This window comes from Barbus barbus (genome assembly GCF_936440315.1).
Source record: "Barbus barbus genome assembly, chromosome: 18".
NCBI lineage: Eukaryota > Metazoa > Chordata > Actinopteri > Cypriniformes > Cyprinidae > Barbus > Barbus barbus.
The window spans coordinates 24,967,656-24,985,095 of record NC_136746.1 but is presented as its reverse complement, the minus strand read 5'-3'; the positions used below and the strand labels follow the sequence as shown (position 1 = coordinate 24,985,095).

General features: G+C 41.5%; 1 protein-coding gene across 1 annotated transcript in view; it reads left to right on the top strand.

The window, feature by feature from the left end:
- LOC306884212 (protocadherin-15-like) overlaps positions 1-17,097 on the top strand; it is a gene marked incomplete at both ends in the record, with an annotated part of 179,630 nt that extends 162,533 nt beyond the window's left edge. The window contains 4 exons of the mRNA XM_079439931.1: positions 11,009-11,047; positions 12,101-12,174; positions 13,831-13,942; positions 16,516-17,097. Of these exons, the coding sequence (XP_079296057.1) occupies positions 11,009-11,047; positions 12,101-12,174; positions 13,831-13,942; positions 16,516-17,097 (807 nt within the window). The remainder of the gene's footprint in view (positions 1-11,008; positions 11,048-12,100; positions 12,175-13,830; positions 13,943-16,515) is intronic.
- Between the last annotated feature and the right edge of the window lie 343 nt (positions 17,098-17,440).

Sequence of the window (17,440 nt, the reverse complement as noted above, 5' to 3'; positions counted from 1 at the left end):
CCCCGATGTTCACCTGTGGAGGTGATTCCGTTGCAGGCTGTGTTGAGACAGCATAGACAGCGAGATGAGTGTCATCTGTTAGTTCTGATCGACAGACGCTTTCTCTGGACACCGGCAGAATGGAAGTGATGGCAATGGTTCCATGAGGTTTTGTGAACATTACGGTGTCGTCGTATTCGTGTTCGTCTGGCATTAGATGTGCTGGTATAGGGCCTATGACAGGTACCATCAGTTCAAAGTCATGGAATGTCTGGCTGATGAGTCATCCCAGGTGATTGGCTTTGGGAACGTGGATGTCTTGGGCCGTACAGTTGTTGAATAACACATACACAGCACGAGATGACACTTCGATGAGAGGTGTGGCTTCCAGGGTCAGTCCTAGTTTCAGGCAGGTCCTGGAAGGTTGGAAGAAGCTTAGCTTACTGTTGAGAGTTTGGCCAGGTCGCATGTTGAGGCGGACGCTGACACTCTTGCTGTAGGCAGGTATTATGGCTTCTTGCTCCGTGATCATAGCGCATGCATCGGGCATGGTTTGACCAGATTGGAGGTTCTTGAGGTTGACTGCAGTTGTCAGTTGGTGTGACAGAGGAGCCCATATGACGTCGTTCACAGTGTCAACGTAAGCATTGAGCCGGACCATGATATCCGCTCCAATATAGATGTCGTGCGGTAGATCTGGAATGACGAGGAAGTAGTGACTCAGCTGTCTGTTGTTCCATCGTATGTCCAGAGCGCAGATGATCTTGGAGGTGGCCATGGTTGTTGCCCAGGGACTGAGAGGGAAGCGGCTGTGCTTAGCGACATGTGGTAGGCTCTGATGTCTTTGCTTCACTGTGCTGAATAGCTTCAGGCTGATGGCTGAGTTCTCTGCCCACAGGGCTAGTGCTGCGTCGGACACTGATGTGCCTTGAACGTCTATTGCAGTCATGACTCGATGGGGGCCTGTGTTTGATTCAGGCTCTTGCAGTGAGCATAGGAGTGGGTCCTGGTCTTTGTTGCTTGTGCTTGATCCAGGTACAGGCTTTGCTACTGCATTATCAGTCGCTGGATTGAGGGTGGTGTCTGTGACTTGACACCGCGACTCGTTGGAGTCTAATGACTGGCAGGGCAGAGGCTCGCGGACTTGTGTCCACATCTTTAGGTGCTTGAAGTCTATCAGCGGTTTGAAGCGATTAAGCAGATCTTTCCCAATGAGAAGTGGATACGTCTTGAGTGGTGAGACGTATACTGGATGGACGAGATCCATTGATCCAACCGTTAGGTGGATTGGGGCCACATGTTTCAGTTGGAGGCCCGTGTGGGAATATGCTTGGAGGTCCAGCTCACATCTGTGGAGTCTGAGACTTCTGTTAGTCCCCTTTGTTCTTTCTTGGACCTTTTCGAGAAGCTCGGTGGACATTAGAGTAATGTCGGCTCCCGTGTCAAGAAGGGCTTCGACTCTGATGTGTCGTTCGATGATGATGGAGAGGTAAAACTTTTTCGCTATACCTTTCTCAATGAGATCGCCTAGGAGTTGAGGGACTGGATTTTGGGAGGAAACGGTTAGGATATCAGGGCTGGTGTGGTGTTCTTCGGAGGAGTGGCAGACGACCAAGACAGCACTTTCAGGAACTTGAGTGGTTTCATCAGCAGGTGTTTGCTGGACGCTGCTGTGATCTAGAGGTTTGAGTGTTGAGTTAGTGTCTAACTCTGTTGCTGGGTTTTCAGATGGGGTTTTGTGTCCATCTGAAGTTATTGTGATTGCAGTTCTCTGAGAGTGAGATGAAGGAGTGCTGTTCTCCATGGCTGGTTGGGCCAGCTGGTCGCTGCCTTCTCGTCCGGCCGCTAGTCAGGCTGAATCTGGTTTCTCTTTCTTTTCCCATCTCCGATCTTCCTCCTTCCGTTGGAAGAATTCTTTCATCATCATTTCCATCAGTTTTTGTGAGTCGAAACACGGTGGTGACTTTTGTTCCTGCGTGGATTCAGTTTGAGCTCGGTCAGCTTGGAATCGTTGTGAATTCTTTCGTCGATTCCTTGGGCTAGTCGCTCCAGGGTGACTTTGTCGTTTTCCCTTGGTGTTTCCGTTGGATTCCCATGAGTTTTTTCCTCTTGAGTTTCCAAACGAGCTTGGCTGGTTCCACGATCTTTCCCATTGACTCTCATGAGGCCTTGGCTGGTCCCATGTCTTTTCCCAATGCCGTCCAGGTGAGCATTGACGTCCACGCGGTCCATCCCAGCGTTCATATCTCTGTTTAGATCTGGTACTGGCGTGGGAGTCTCGTTCTTTGTTGGACGAGGGTGCGTTCCACTCTCTGGGTGGCGGCTTGGCACTGTCTTGGCGTTGGGCGCCCTCTAGAGCCAGGCCTTGACTGTTAGTGTTGAAGTCAAGAACTGCTGGGCTTTTGCCGCTCTTTTCCGAGGCCATTTTCTGTTTGCCGTAGGCTTTCTGCGCCAAGTCTCGCAACTGTTGAGCAGTCATTGTTCGTGGACATGCGAGAACGCCAAGATGGTGGCTTACGCCGGGGTGAAGGTTCCTTAGGAAGAGAGTTTTGAAGTTTAGTTCATCTTCCATGTCAGGTTCGTTACGAGTTCCAAAGTATGCTCGTCTGAGTCGGCTGTAGTAGGCTTGGGGAGGTTCGTGACGTCCTTGTCTTGTCTCCAGGGCAGCCACTAGGCCTTGATCGGACTCAGGGTCGGAGAACTCTTTAATGAGGGCTTCTCGGAGCAGTTGGTAATCCGTCTTTGTGTAAGCAGGCTGCCTGTCCAGGAAGCTGCGAACTTCAGAGCTGGATGTGGTTCGGAGCAAATAGAGTCTATCTTTGTCCGTAACGTTAGGTCGCATTTCCAGATGGAAATCGATGTCTTGGAGATACGCTTGGACATTTTGGCTGTTTGGCACACTTGGAGTGAATTTGCCAATGTTCCTGGCGAGCTTGTCGAGGTCCTTTAGGTCCAAGCCGTGCGATGATCTGTGGCTGGCTGCCGCAGATTCCTTTGGCTGAGGTAGAGTGAGGTAAAGTTCTCTAGAGGCGGGTGGTGAAGGTTTCCGTTCCACGCCCTCCATCCTTTTCTCACGTGTCAGTCCAGGAACAGGTGACCCAGTCCTGCTTGGCAGGGGTGAGGTCGGTGCGTCTCGTGTCCTTGATGGCTCACGGCGCAGTTCATAAGCATGCTTGAGTTCCTCTTGGAAACTATCAGCTTCTTCTTTGACATAGTCTAGCTGATATGTTAGACGGCTAACCTCGTTTCTTGACTCATCCAGGTGAGCTTCAAGGGCTTTGATTCTGCCGTTCTTGTCCCTGAAGTCGGCCTTTGCTTTCGCCAGCAGCTGTTCCGCGTACTGTAGCTTTTCGGACCGATCAGCGTAGTCTGCCTTGACTTGTTGCATTTCTTTGTTAGTAGCTGCTAGGGTTTCTTTTAGCCTTTTGATTTCCTCCTCAGCGCCTTGGTTCACCTCATCGGGTTTTTCCCGTCGTTCCTGAGCTTCCAGTTGTAGCTGCTCGATGCGCCGTTGTGCGCGTGTCAACTCCTGCTGGAGCTGTGCAGCGTTCTTGTCGCTCAACTTGAGGGTCGCGATGAGTGTGTGACTTAAGGAGCCGGTAATCTTGGCTAATTCTTTATGACTGTAGCTTTGACTTGGGTCTTGTGCCATGAGACTTGTGATGTTTTCATCTAGCTGGTCTTGTGTCTGGTGTTTCAGTGTTTCAGCGGCTTTAGGCAGGAGGCTGTCGGTTGCAGCACTTAGCCATGTTTCCAGATCCTCCCAGTGACCGACATGTTCCGTTGCGCGAGACATGTTCTGACGGGTGAGGGAAGTTTTCCAACCGCAACTGACACAGACCTTGAAGAGAAAAACAAAACAAACCAAAACAAAAGAAACCAAACAAAACAAATCACAAACAAAGGAGTGTAGATATGCACTGTTGAGTGTATACTAGTGTTGAGTGTGTACTAGTGTTGAGTGTGTACTAGTGTTGAGTGTGTACTAGTGTGGTTCTCTGTGACTGTGATCCTCTGGGGGGGGGTGTATGTGCTTCTAATTCGTTGCCTCTGTGGGAGAAATTGAATACACACACACACACACACACACAGGTAGAACAGCTAGAGAACAGATAAAGAAAATGAAAAATCCCAGAAGAGCGAGGAACAGGGTGATAATCGGATGCTTCACCGTTTTCTGTAAAAGAAGGCCCTTCTCTCTTTTTTTTTTTTTTTCAAGGGCGAAGGTTAAGCTAAGCCAAAATGAGGGAGAGGGACTCAAACAAAATATATCTTTCTGATATTAGATTTCCCTTTTTTTTTTGTTAAGTCTGATATCAGAAGGTTGCTTCTTAGTCAGAGGATCGTGAAAGGAAAATGTTTTTTTTTTGTAAGTCTGTGATTGCTAATATTTTTCTCCGGGGTGAAGGAAAAATAATAATAATTACAGCCCTGGTCCCGTAATGGCAAGATTGACACCGCAACGCCTGTTAGCGTGTTCCTCGTGTGTGTTGGAAATCTCGCTGACGGCTACCTTTTCGTTGACCTGCTTCAGCCTAGTGGGGTAGGATTTCACAAAGAGGAAGGTAAAAATGAAAACAATGTGAAATGCCGTTCTCAAGTTTCCAAATACCTGCTTGATAGCTTTATAGTTCTGTCTATGATTTCCCTCAGGCAAAATCCCAGCAACTAGTAGCAGTAGTCAAATCAGAAGATAGTGACAGGGAGGAAAGAGAAAAGAGCTTTAGAATTTACTCCCAATATCAAGATTAATAACAAGTATGGCCACACGGTGGTGCTGTTGAGTCGATACACCTAAGGGTTTGGCTAATTAGAAGTCTAAGTTCTTATTTGATCTAAGCAAAAGTATATTTAAATTAACTCCCATGTTAATTAAGTAACTAAAGGATTGAGAATAAGGTAGACAGAACAAACTTAATTGCCATTTGAATTTAGAATTTCAAATTATAAATAGGGATTCCTAATTAAATTTTTCATGATGTCATCATTAAAATTGATAGGATCGATTCAGATTAATTTTTCAGAGGGATATATATTTGATTATAATATTAAAATATTATAATAGTCTTCCTAGTTGCAGTTAAGTATCAAGATCTTAATGAGGTTTGTCATTAAAATTACAAGCACTATTGCAACTGAAACCAATATGAAACAGGAACTGTAATCAATTATTAAATTAAATTAGAATTTTCAAATTCGTAATTAATTATGAAATTAATTTACAACTTCCACATCCCTAAATCTGACAGGTTACTAATTCCTTGTGTCATCAGAACCTTCAGAACAAATTAATCTCAATTTATAAAAGGAAATTTAAAATTTTCAGGGCCTGAAAATCAAACACATTGATAGTTAATAACTACGATCTTAATGTTATTGTTAAATTATCAGAGCACACATAATTATCTCAATCAGTCTATATGGAATCCGGAGCTGAAATTATTTTCAAATGAGTTTAATTTCAAATCTGGGATGAAATCAAATTATCAGTTTCAAATATTTCATAGCGATTCACCCACTGATATCCTAAAATCATGAGCGCACTTACAATTGAATTAATTATCCTTTTATCAAGGTGAATGAAGTTAAGGTCTGATATTAACTGTGTCTAACTCAAAGGGAGGAACAATCCTAACCAAATGCCTCTATTCCTATAGAATTAACTGCTTTGGAATATAACTATTCCTATAGAATTAACAATAGTTTATCGACATCTGTATTTGTTAAAATCTTTTCAAAAGGGAGGAGAGATAGCATGAATGATGCACAAGAGAGAGAGGAATGACGTGAACATTCAAAGTGAACACGTGACGTAAGTTAGAGTTCAGCAGTGAAAGAGTTAACCGTTTACACACACACACTGCATAGCACACTGCATTCAAACCCACAAAATGCTAGGTGCTAATCGCTAGCCTTCAATGCTACCAGCTCGGCTAAGCTTTAATGCTACCTACTAGCTTCAAATGCTATGCTATTTGTTTACAATAGCTTCAAAATGGCGCTCGCGGCTGCGCGTGCGCACTAGAACATTTCCGGGCAAGTCTTCTGACTACCTCCGGTTCAGGCCGTTACCATGACGCCCCTAGGTAACCTGGGTATCTCAGGTTTCAACAGCCACACAGCACTGTTTTAGATTAGTTTCTTTCTAGCACTGCGATCTCAATTCATTTAGACCGAATCAAATTAACCCACAGATTAATTATCAATCTAATAGTTTGACCACGGCGGGCCGTATTTCTCTGTATCACTTCACGTGACTTCACAGGAAACAAAACACAGTGGATTATTTTATCACACTATCAAAATCAGATCCAATAAAATACTCCCTCACAGACGCGATCTGGCCACTCCTTCTGAGTGGCGCGCGCTAACTTCACTTCCTTAGTGAATTTACAAGTGGCAGAAAATATTAAGTAGCTACGTTAATGTTTAATGCCAAGGGAGATTCATTAATCATAGGTTAATCGAATAGTGGGACACGCACTTCCTATCAACACTATGAACAAGGCCTTATGGGGAAGAATAAAAGGAACACGCTTAGATTCTCTCCTTTCCTTTTCTGCGCTATGAGCGACTTACATGTCTCACGGACATCTTTTAATCTTACTGCAGTTTTAAGCTATATTCTTAAACAACACAAATACACTTTCATTCCACAAACACATTGCCACAAGTAAGTACAGAATAGTGAAACCAACTTTGACTCTCTGTGTCTCTATTTCTTTCCGGTTAAAAATAGAAAAACACACCTTTTTTAATGTTATGAATTTTTCAAATCAAACTAATGCCAGCTGAAAATCCTCCACCATTAATATGTAGAAAATGAATCCTACATATATATATATTTTTATTATTTAGCTTTTAGGGAATCACTCTTAAGAGTTGATCTTCATATGATTAATTGTTATTAATCAGAATGTACAACTTATGCCTTGTTAACGACTTGTCCAGCAAGCATTAATAACAGCAGTTATCTTTAACACGTTGTTTATTTCATTCGTGGCCAACGATTAAAATAAATCAAATAGTTAAATTGAGTTAGCTAAGTTAGCCCATGAGCGTAGGTAAACGCGATCTATTGGCAAATAGTTACGACATGTTAAATCACATAACACAGACAAAAGATTTCTTAATAAAGTCAAAGTTTTATTCACTATTCTAACACAACATTAACATACACACAAATGGGAGCGAGTTGTTTATATCTGAAGAGAGAGAGAGACTTAGGTTTTAATGCTAGCTTTTCAACCTGAGGAAACTCATAGACAAAGAAGTATTTTATCTTTACCCTCAGCGGAGAGATATCCCGGTTTCAGTCAATAAAGAGATTTGCCTTACTTGGTCTTTCAGTTGTTTTGATCGAACTCAGTTCAGGCTTTCTCCAGTTCAAAGAGACTCTTTCCTTTGGTGAATTCAGTTCTTTGCGGGCCGCGTTCGGATTGGCTGTTCGGTCGGCCGTGTGACTAGCGCACTCTTCAGTGGTTGGTTGTCTCGTTCTGACGTAATGATGTTTAGGATTAAAGTTCTTTGAAAGTTTAACTGAGTCTTTGTGTTAGTTGCTTTGCTTCGCCGTGATGTTATGGCCTGAAGCGCTTGCCGCGTGAGCAGAACGAGAGACTCGCTGGCGTGCGTGTCCTCCTGTTGTTTTCAAAACTCCAACTCCGCGAACTTCATGGGCGTGCATCCGTTTTAAGCGAGCTGATTTAGGTCCGCCCTTTTTGGCGCGTAGTCCAATCGAAAGAGTCTTTGTCGGCAGAGCCCCGCCCTGCGTAGCTGCGTGTTGCATACATTATCTGCGCAAGTATTTTATCACATAAAAACTTATAACAGCAGACTTCCATTCATCTTGTAAATAGGCGTTAATGAAAAACAGATAAGATTTAATTCATACCACAATATTATTATTCATTAAATCAGCTTTCATCCGAGACCAAACACTAGGCGTTTAACAGGCACCAAAATACAAATATCCTTTATATTCGATTTCGTAGTTAAGGCATTGATTAAACGATCTTAAATTCTAAATACACATATTAATCAAGTGAAAATGAACAACTAGTACTCAGGAAGATTATAAATTCTGGAAACAGATTTACCATAGATTTAAAATAATGCAACAGCTTATAAATGTCACAAACAAAACATCCTTTAATATATAAGTTTATAAAGGTATGGTATATATATTGTTTCTTTTCTCGAGTATATTTTGTTTAACTTTGTTCTTTAAAACAAAATCCTTCAGGGTGTGGCTCTCTTTGTTTCACTAGCACATGGTCCAGTTGAATTCCTTTGTTTTGGGGGGCGCTGCAGAGAAACGGCGCGCATTCTCAGGAATGTACTGATAGTTGCTAGGTCGTAAATGTCTTTGGATTTACTGCATGAAGTCAAGGGAGTCTGGCGCCAATAAAGTTTAGGCAAAGAGAAAGGGGAGTTCTGTTTTCTTTCGAAATGACAAAACGTGAATTTCCTGTGCTGGAATGCGAGCTTTGATCCATCCTTGCATCAGGAATGTGTTGAACCTAGATGTGTGTGTGTGTATATTGATCAGGCATTACAGGTGCGAGAAAGTCAGAGTTGTGAGATATAAACTCGCAATTGCGAGAAAAAAAGTCAGAATTGCGAGTTTATATGTCAGAATTGCGAGTTATAAAGTCAGAATTGCGAGTTTATATCTCCGAATTGCGAGTTATAAAGTCAGAATTGCGAGTTTATATCTCAGAATTGCGAGTTATAAAGTCAGAATTGCGAGTTTATATCTCAGAATTGCGAGTTATAAAGTCAGAATTGCGAGTTATAAAGTCAGAATTGCGAGTTTATATCTCCGAATTGCGAGTTATAAAGTCAGAATTGCGAGTTTATATCTCCGAATTGCGAGTTATAAAGTCAGAATTGCGAGTTTATATCTCAGAATTGCGAGTTATAAAGTCAGAATTGCGAGTTATAAAGTCAGAATTGTGAGTTTATATCTCAGAATTGCGAGTTATAAAGTCAGAATTGCGAGTTTATATCTCAGAATTGCGAGTTATAAAGTCAGAATTGTGAGTTTATATCTCAGAATTGCGAGTTATAAAGTCAGAATTGCGAGTTTATATCTCCGAATTGCGAGTTTATATCTCAGAATTGCGAGTTATAAAGTCAGAATTGCGAGTTTATATCTCAGAATTGCGAGTTATAAAGTCAGAATTGCGAGTTTATATCTCCGAATTGCGAGTTTATATCTCAGAATTGCGAGTTATAAAGTCAGAATTGCGAGTTTATATCTCAGAATTGCGAGTTATAAAGTCAGAATTGCGAGTTTATATCTCCGAATTGCGAGTTTATATCTCAGAATTGCGAGTTATAAAGTCAGAATTGCGAGTTATAAAGTCAGAATTGCGAGTTATAAAGTCAGAATTGCGAGTTTATATCTCAGAATTGCGAGTTATAAAGTCAGAATTGCGAGAAAAAAAGTCCGAATTGCGAGAAAAAAAGTCCGAATTGTGAGATAAAAAGTCGCAATTACCTTGTTTTATTTTTTATTCATTGGCGGAAACGGGCTTCCATAATCCCCTAATAAAACTTTCTGCATTTTTTTTTTTTTTTTTTCGATTTTCAAAAAAACTTCACTCTATATGATTTATATGCTTGTTTCTTCTTGGCAACCAAAAATTTTTTCCCACAAGGTCAAAATTTACTGGTATCACTTGTATAACATAGGGAATACCAGGTATGGACACACACATACACACACACTGGACAACATGCTGCTCATTTGTCACAGTGTTTTAATCACTTAATAGGTTTCATTCTTGGCCCTTGAGAGTCCCCTCAAATGTAACTTTCCTGGAAATTTTGCTAGTGTATGATTGGACAATTTATAGCTACTGCATTAAATACAGGTTGCATGAGTATGTGTGCATGTGTTGATTTACTATTCATCAGAAAATGACTTGAAAAAGCAGATTAACGTGCTTGTGAAGTCTTGGTTGTAGGTAAAACTGCTTGTGTCAGGACTATCTGCCGCATTTCCCTGAGTGCATTTTTATCTTTCAAGTGCTTTTCCATTTAAATATGGTGTTTTCATTCTGGTCCAGTGATAAGAGAGGACAGGAAGTGTTGAAATGCATAAAAGTGAGTCAAGACTCTAAAGTCTAAATCACTTAGCTAGTCAACAAATGTCACATTTCCACCTACATATCATTCATTATAATCATATTTTTTTCTGTCTCTTTCAGCAGGCGTGGCTTTGGCAGAGAGGTGAGACTGTTTTTTAACATTTCCTTAGTTATGATTACTATTTCTATCACTCATAATTAGTTAAGATTTTGAAGAAACTCCTAATTTTTCCTGCATGGCTATGAATGATACCTCATCATGGCATCATGATAGTGCCTTTTACATTGGCAGACACCTCTTAGATTTTCATTAATCGTAAAAATCCAGTTCTGTGTAGTTGGTTTAATAATATAGGCCTTTTCTTTAATAAGTCGAAGGTAAGAGTGCTTTGTTCCCTTGTCACTTCAGGCTGCCAATAGTGCCTTGTGAGAGGCTTACACTGGAATCTCAATGAGATGAAGGGAGCAATTGTAACTTTGCCATTAAGCTTACATTTACACCCCGTTAAGGAGTGTCTCTTCTCAGTTCTGTCTGCACACATTATTTTGCAGCTATAACATGTCACGTCAATGTCTATGTTGCAACGTTAATGCATATAGGTTGCATATGCATGCTGTCAAACACAACCTTTTCTGACCTTTCGAGCACTTTAGCTCTTACAGTTGGGTCTACTTCTTAACATAGAACATTTTGCCGTCATCTGCATCTCTGGCATTTTCTTTCTCACCAGGAGCTCGTTTTTTTTCTCCCTCTCTTTCCTGTTTTTAATGCACATCTTTTTGCTGTCATGTTCATCTGAACATCACTCATTTTAAATCTTTTCTTGCAATTCTCTTTGGCTTTTTTTTTTATTCGGTGCTGCCTCTCATGTATTCTCTCTTAGTGTCAAATCTTTTTTTCTCCTCTCCCTCTCTTCTCTTTGTGACTGTGCCAGCAACAGCAGCTGTTGAGACCCTCTCTGCTCCGGCCTGAGGTAGCATCTCTGTTTTTCTGCATGCCTTTTCTTAGTTTTCCTTGACAAATCTCGTTTTAAAGATCCCCTGACAAACATTTTAGTGTTAACACAAGAGACAAAACTGCACTCGTCAGGAAAATTCATGGGGTCTAAATAATCCTTAATGGACAGTTCACCCAAAAAATAAAATGCTGTCAGCCTTAATTCACACTCATGTCCATTCCTTCATTAAAACCTTCCACAGAACATAAAAAGTAGAAGTTTAGCAGCATGTCCAAGCTTTGCTTGTTCATACAGTGAAAGTGGATGAAGACCAGGGAAGGTTTTAAAGGTTTTATGAATCCATACAGGCAAAATTAATTATTTGCTAAAATTGAAACGTAGGGGTGAATAAATGCCAGGATTTTCATTTTTGAATGAACTGTCCCTTCAAAATACAAGACGATTTCTTCTTTTTTCTACATGAATGTTTTTTTTTTTTTTCTTTTTGAAAGAAATTAATATTCAGTAAGGATGCATTTAGTTCAAAACTCTATTTTAAATAAATGCTGTTCTTTTGGAGCTCTCTATTAATCAAAGAATCCACAGAAATATTAAGCAGCACAAAAAAACAAGCTGTTTTCAACATTGATAATAATAATAATAAATGTTTCTTTAGCACCAAATCAGCATATTAGAATGATTTCTGAAGGATCATGTGACACTGAAGTAATGAAGCTTTATATTTTTAAATATATTAAAATAGAAAACTGTCATTTTTAAATAGCAACTATATTGTTCAATATGTTTTTATTGTATTTTTTTAATCAAATAGATGATCAGCCCTGGTCACCATAAAAGATCTCTTTTAAAAAGCATTGAAAATCCTTCAGACCAAAAACTTTTAAATGGTAGTCTACATGTTCATTTGCATTCCCAGTTTAAGTTAAGTTATAGTAATGGGTGAAGCACACAAGCACACAGTGTGCCAGAAAAGTTATTGACTGTATCAATTGTGCACCAAACCCTGACTAATTTTAGTAGCCTGCGTGAAGATGAAGTCTGACATCTGTCTTTATGTTTGTATTTTAGGCTCTCTCCATGGAATCAGGTATCGACCCTGGACAGGATTACTATACCCAAGACTACTATAGCTACGATCAAGGGTGAGTTTCAGAGTGTACACAAGGCTAGTGTTTCTTTGTTCCAGACTGAGTATGTGTATTTCAGATATTTTTACAACCTCCTTGATCACTTCAGTATTTCTCTGCTTTCTCCATTCCACTTTTTACAATTGTTTTGATAATGCCAAGACACCTCAGCCCTCCATTAAAAAAAATCCAACCAGAGAAACAGAGCCTCTCCAATAAAAGACATGATTTCAGGCTAAAAGATGTCTGTAGTGAGTACAATACACTACTTGAGCATCTTGTGGGTGTGCAAGCAGAAGGAGACAGCAGAAGCGAGAGAAAGAGGTGTAAACGCTCTCATATTGACACGTAATGTACCATCGGAACAGCTTTACTATTGGAACAGATGCTCTTGCAAATGTTGAACTGCATGGTTTAACGTCAGCCCATCTGAGGAGATGCTGGAAGCTTTGTTGAGATTAATGTGCCCTCACCTCCACACAGCCATCTTTAGCTAAGCTCAGTGGATTCATTAAGACGTGAGCCGCATGTTTGCTAGTAGGACTTTCAGAGATCAGACTCAAGTGTAATGGCACCCTCTATTACGTTCGGTAGAGTCATTCGATTTTTTTGTAGCAGCAGATGGTCTTAAAGGCCTCTGTAGTGCTCTGACATTAGCTGTGTGCATCACAGAACAGACGATATGCTTTAACATCAAGATCAAGACATCAAAACCGCTGATGATAGACTTCTTAAGGTCTTATTTAAAATTTTAAAATGGATCGTTCCAGACCTTGATGCAGATCAGTCAATCCAGAATTCCAGTCATGCTAAAGTACACAATATAAAAAAGATACCATGCACCTGTTCATCTAGCTATTAATCTTAGCACTAGGTGAGTTTACATCTCAGAGAATGTTTTTTCCAGAAGGATGACATTTAAAGGATTTGCTCCAAAGATTGATTAAGTTGTCAATAATATTTCTTATATCAATTTTATGCAGAAAAGATAATTGTTTTCTTGAGAATTCCCTCAAACTTTCATCCGATTCCTTTGAATGTCAAGGTTTTTTTGTCCATAGTCAAGGCCTTTGAGAAAGAAGGATGGCTTTGATTCCGCAGACATCAAGGGAGAGAGTGGGGAAGATAAACGTTGCACTTCTGTCAGGCTGAACTGCACCTGCTATCAGAGAGCCCTGGCCTGCTGAAGATCCAGGGTTATTTAGAGAGATTAGGAATCTTTAAGGGGGGTTTAGACTTTAATCCCTGGATCACAGGGGCTGTTTGTCCTGCGTGGGTGGAGCTTCACATGGACTGATGTTGATTGCGAGTGTAATGAGGCATCTGTTTTGCCTTTCCCATCTTCAATAAGTGCGCCTATTTTCAAACCTGTTGGAAGTCACACTCCCAAAATACTCAGAATTGAGGTAGCACAAAGCAGAAGCAGAATAAAAAATAAATTAAAATAAACTCACACAGTTTGACTTAAAATAAAACAGAAAATCAACATATGTCAAGACAAACTTTTAATTGGTGAAAAAAAAACTTTTTTAGAAAGAATGCATGTGATTGAAGGGATGGGCTATAAATCCATCAATTGGAAATAAGCAAATTCAACTTTAATACTTCTGCACACAATAATTAATAAAAGATATCATTCATATGTTATATGATTTCCATTCTTTTATCCAGGTATGATCCTTATCCACCCTACGGCAGCCGCAGGAGGCTGATTACACCCATGTATGATGAGTATGGAGAGGCCATCGTGGAAGATGAAGGATATTACTATGGTGGACCAGAGGTAATCTTACGCATTCATTCATAGGCAACTTGAAGAAAATGTTGCAGAAAGAATGGTTTCTCTTGTTCATAATTTTGCCATCACCAGTTGGGTATCACTTTAATTTCAACAATCATTTAATATAGAGTTTGGCCATTTTATATCAGTAACCTTGATTGGTGAGATTGTTTTAAAGGAAATGTCACAACAGGGTCAGGCAAGAGGGCGAGGTGGGCGAGGGAGAGGTCGTGGGCGTGGAAAGCGAGTTGGATTCCAGGATTTTCCACCAGAGGATGAGATTGAACAGGCAGAGCCAGAGGTTCCTACTGAGGAGCCAGCAGAGGCTGAAGGTGAAGAATCCAAAGCTGCAAAGAGGCTAAAGTCCGTCATGAAGCTCAGCAAGTTGCTCGCTGCTGGGAAGAAAACTGAAACTACCTCCCCATGGAAGAAGGCCAAGATCTTCCCGATGATGTTTGGGAAAGGGAAGAAAGACAAAGATTATGCCAAGCTGACATCTGCTCGGCGTATCGATAGTCAAGAGAGCTTGACAGGTAGGACGAGCCCAGTCGCTTCCACTGATGGCATGTCCTCTGCCAGGAGTCGACTTGGGAAAGTCCTGAAACGCATTAATCTAGCAAACAAGCTGCAAATTAGAAGAAAATCACAGAGCAGCATCAGTCGTAGTTCTGCAAGTGAGAAGGACGTGTCTGCAGAGTCAGAGAGAGAAGAGAAGAAATCGAAAGTGTCCATCAGTGTCAGTGAGCCAGAAGCCAGCGGGAGTGGATCAGAGGCAGAGAGCCGAAAGAAAGGCTCGGATGAGCAGGAATCGTCTGAGAGGAGTAGTGTAGCAGGCTCCACTGATGATAAGGATTATTTGAAAGTCGATCTGGACAGAGATGATGCCAATGAGAGCACAGTTGATTCTGAATCAGAGCCAGAAGAACCAGATGAATCTGATGCAGAGAGTAAATCCAAATCTGGGACTGAGAAGTCAGGAACCGAAAATGATTCCGAGGCAGAGTCAGCAGCTGACAAAGAATCCGAAACCGAAAAAGGGTCAGGTTCAGAGGACGAATCCGGCTCGGAGCAAGAATCATCGTCTGGAAAGACCTCAGGAACAGAAAAAGAGTCTGGATCTGGGACTGAAAAATCAGGAACAGAGGAGGAGTCTAGTGCTGAGAAGAGTTCTGCCACAGAAAAGTCAGAGGAAGAATCTGAAGAAGATGAAAAGTCTAAAGGAACGGAAGAGTCAGGATCAGAGCCGCCTTCTGCTCGCTCTTCATTGAAATCATCTCGTACTGAGGGTTCCTCGGAGGGTTCGAGTGCAGGAACACAAAGCAGCAGAAGTGCAAGTGTTTCTGGAAGTGCAAGTGGTACTCCGAGTGGCAGCGGTTCAGGTGGCAGCTCTAAGGGGTCTTCAATGAGGTCATCACAAGCATCTGTGTCTGGTGAGGAGAGCAGTGGTGAGATAGGCTCAGCGAGTGGCTCTGAAGAGGCATCTGGGACAGAAATGAGCGGATCTGCTGCATCGGATGATGCTGGATCAGATGCCGTTTCCATGTCTGGCAGTGAGAGAAGCTCCACAAGCTCCAGATCAGCAGGAGGAAGTCGCCGCTCTCGCAAGAGCATCATTACTCGTTCTTCCCAGGACACCATTGATGAGGAAAGTGAGGAGGAAGAAGAGGCTTCTGAAAAAGAAGAAGAGGACGAGGAGGAGGATGAAACAGCAGAGAGCAGAGAGTCAGCCAGTGAGATGAGTGATGGATCAATGTCACGGAGGTCAAGTGTGATCTCAGCAGCAGAAAGTGCAGGAACACCATATGCCACAGAGAGTAGCGTTCAGAGTTCAGATGAGACTTTTGGAGGACTCTCGCCAATCACAGAGGTGGATGAGGATGCCATAACCTCCGGCAGTGGCTCAGGATCTGAGAGCGGCTCTAGGACTCGCTCACAGCAGTCAGGAACCGGAGGTACCACGGAAGTAACAGATGCAGAATCCGACTCTGGAGATTCTACAGCTTTCTAAACGGGGACCAAGTAAGACCTAACTAACTTTTGCTGTGGAGTGAAGTGATTCCTACTTGATTCCCGTCTTTTCTCTCATACTGGTGTGTTTCGGAACCATTCCAACTGTGTGGAAGTGCTGAAAAAGACATGCCGTGAACTTAAAAAAAAAAAAAAAAAAATTCAATTCTGGTGTGCTTCTCAAATTCCTTCTCTTGAGTGAACCTACATTAGCAACCCTAAACTGTGTCTTCAAATTGTTTATTTGTGCTTTTAATCTTCTCATATTTCCCTTTCCAAAAACAGTATCCCTATGAATGCTTTAATATGATATTGACACCACATCTTCTCTACTAGGGGTGCACACAAGATTCAGTTTATGATTGCAATTTTACATTGCGGTGCCATATTTGCCAAAAAATCTTAAAGCTAATAAATATTAAGAAACTCATAGCTAGGAACTCTTAGCAGGACTTCTAGCGATAAGATAAAATTGTTTGTGAATATGGCCCCTGGTCTCTACCATTCCCAATTAGAGGAGGTGTTTCTTTGATAGCTGATTTATGTTAATACTTCTCTCTGATCTCCAGGCTGGCAAAAAGAAGCGAATCAAACTGGTGTTGGACCGAGAGCATGACACAACGTCAACAGGAGAAGACAGTGGACCAGACATCCAGCGCAATCGCATACCCAACATCAGCAGCCACAGTAACATCAACGGATCGGTATACCTTGCCCAAAACGGTACCATCATCCGAACACGAAGGCCCCCTTACCCCAACAACTTAAAACTGGGCTCACCAACACGATTAGGTAAACAATTTAAAAAATTGGACAAGCTAGGTGTCACACATGAAGAGCATTTACCTTTAAATGGAACAGAAGACAATGGGCCTACTATCAGCACCACCACTGCCCATTCCTATGTTACTGATCACAACCTTAACTCCAAAGAGTGCAGTGTAATGGGCCCTAACAGCATAGGGCCCAAATCCAACATTGATAAAGCCCGTTTGGAGCTGGATAAGGGGTGCTGTGAGCAGGAGTCCTCAGTGGACAATGGGGAGATTAAAGAGTCGGTAGGATCTCCATGTGAGCAAACGCTGTCTGATGAAGAGGAGCTCTGGATGGGTCCCTGGAACAACTTGCACATACCAATGACAAAACTCTGATTTCTAGTTTTGCTAATGCTGATGGTACTGTTTCTATTTAGTTTCCTTTCTAGGCTTTTCTATGTTTCATTTGGGTTCTATAAAGAGTTTATCTCAATTCTGTTGTACACACATCAGACACCGACTAAGAAATGTGATTCTCTTATAAAGAATTCATGCAGATGACTATATTTCACTTCTTTTTGTAGTGTCAGATAAATTGTTGTGGAAGACAGGGCTATTCTGTACAAATGTATTTGCCTCAAGTCAACCGTTTCCAAGATGTATAAACTGTATAATTGAAGTTATTAGTTGTTACCAGATATGATTTCACAAACAGACAATACAAAAAAATTTAGCCGAA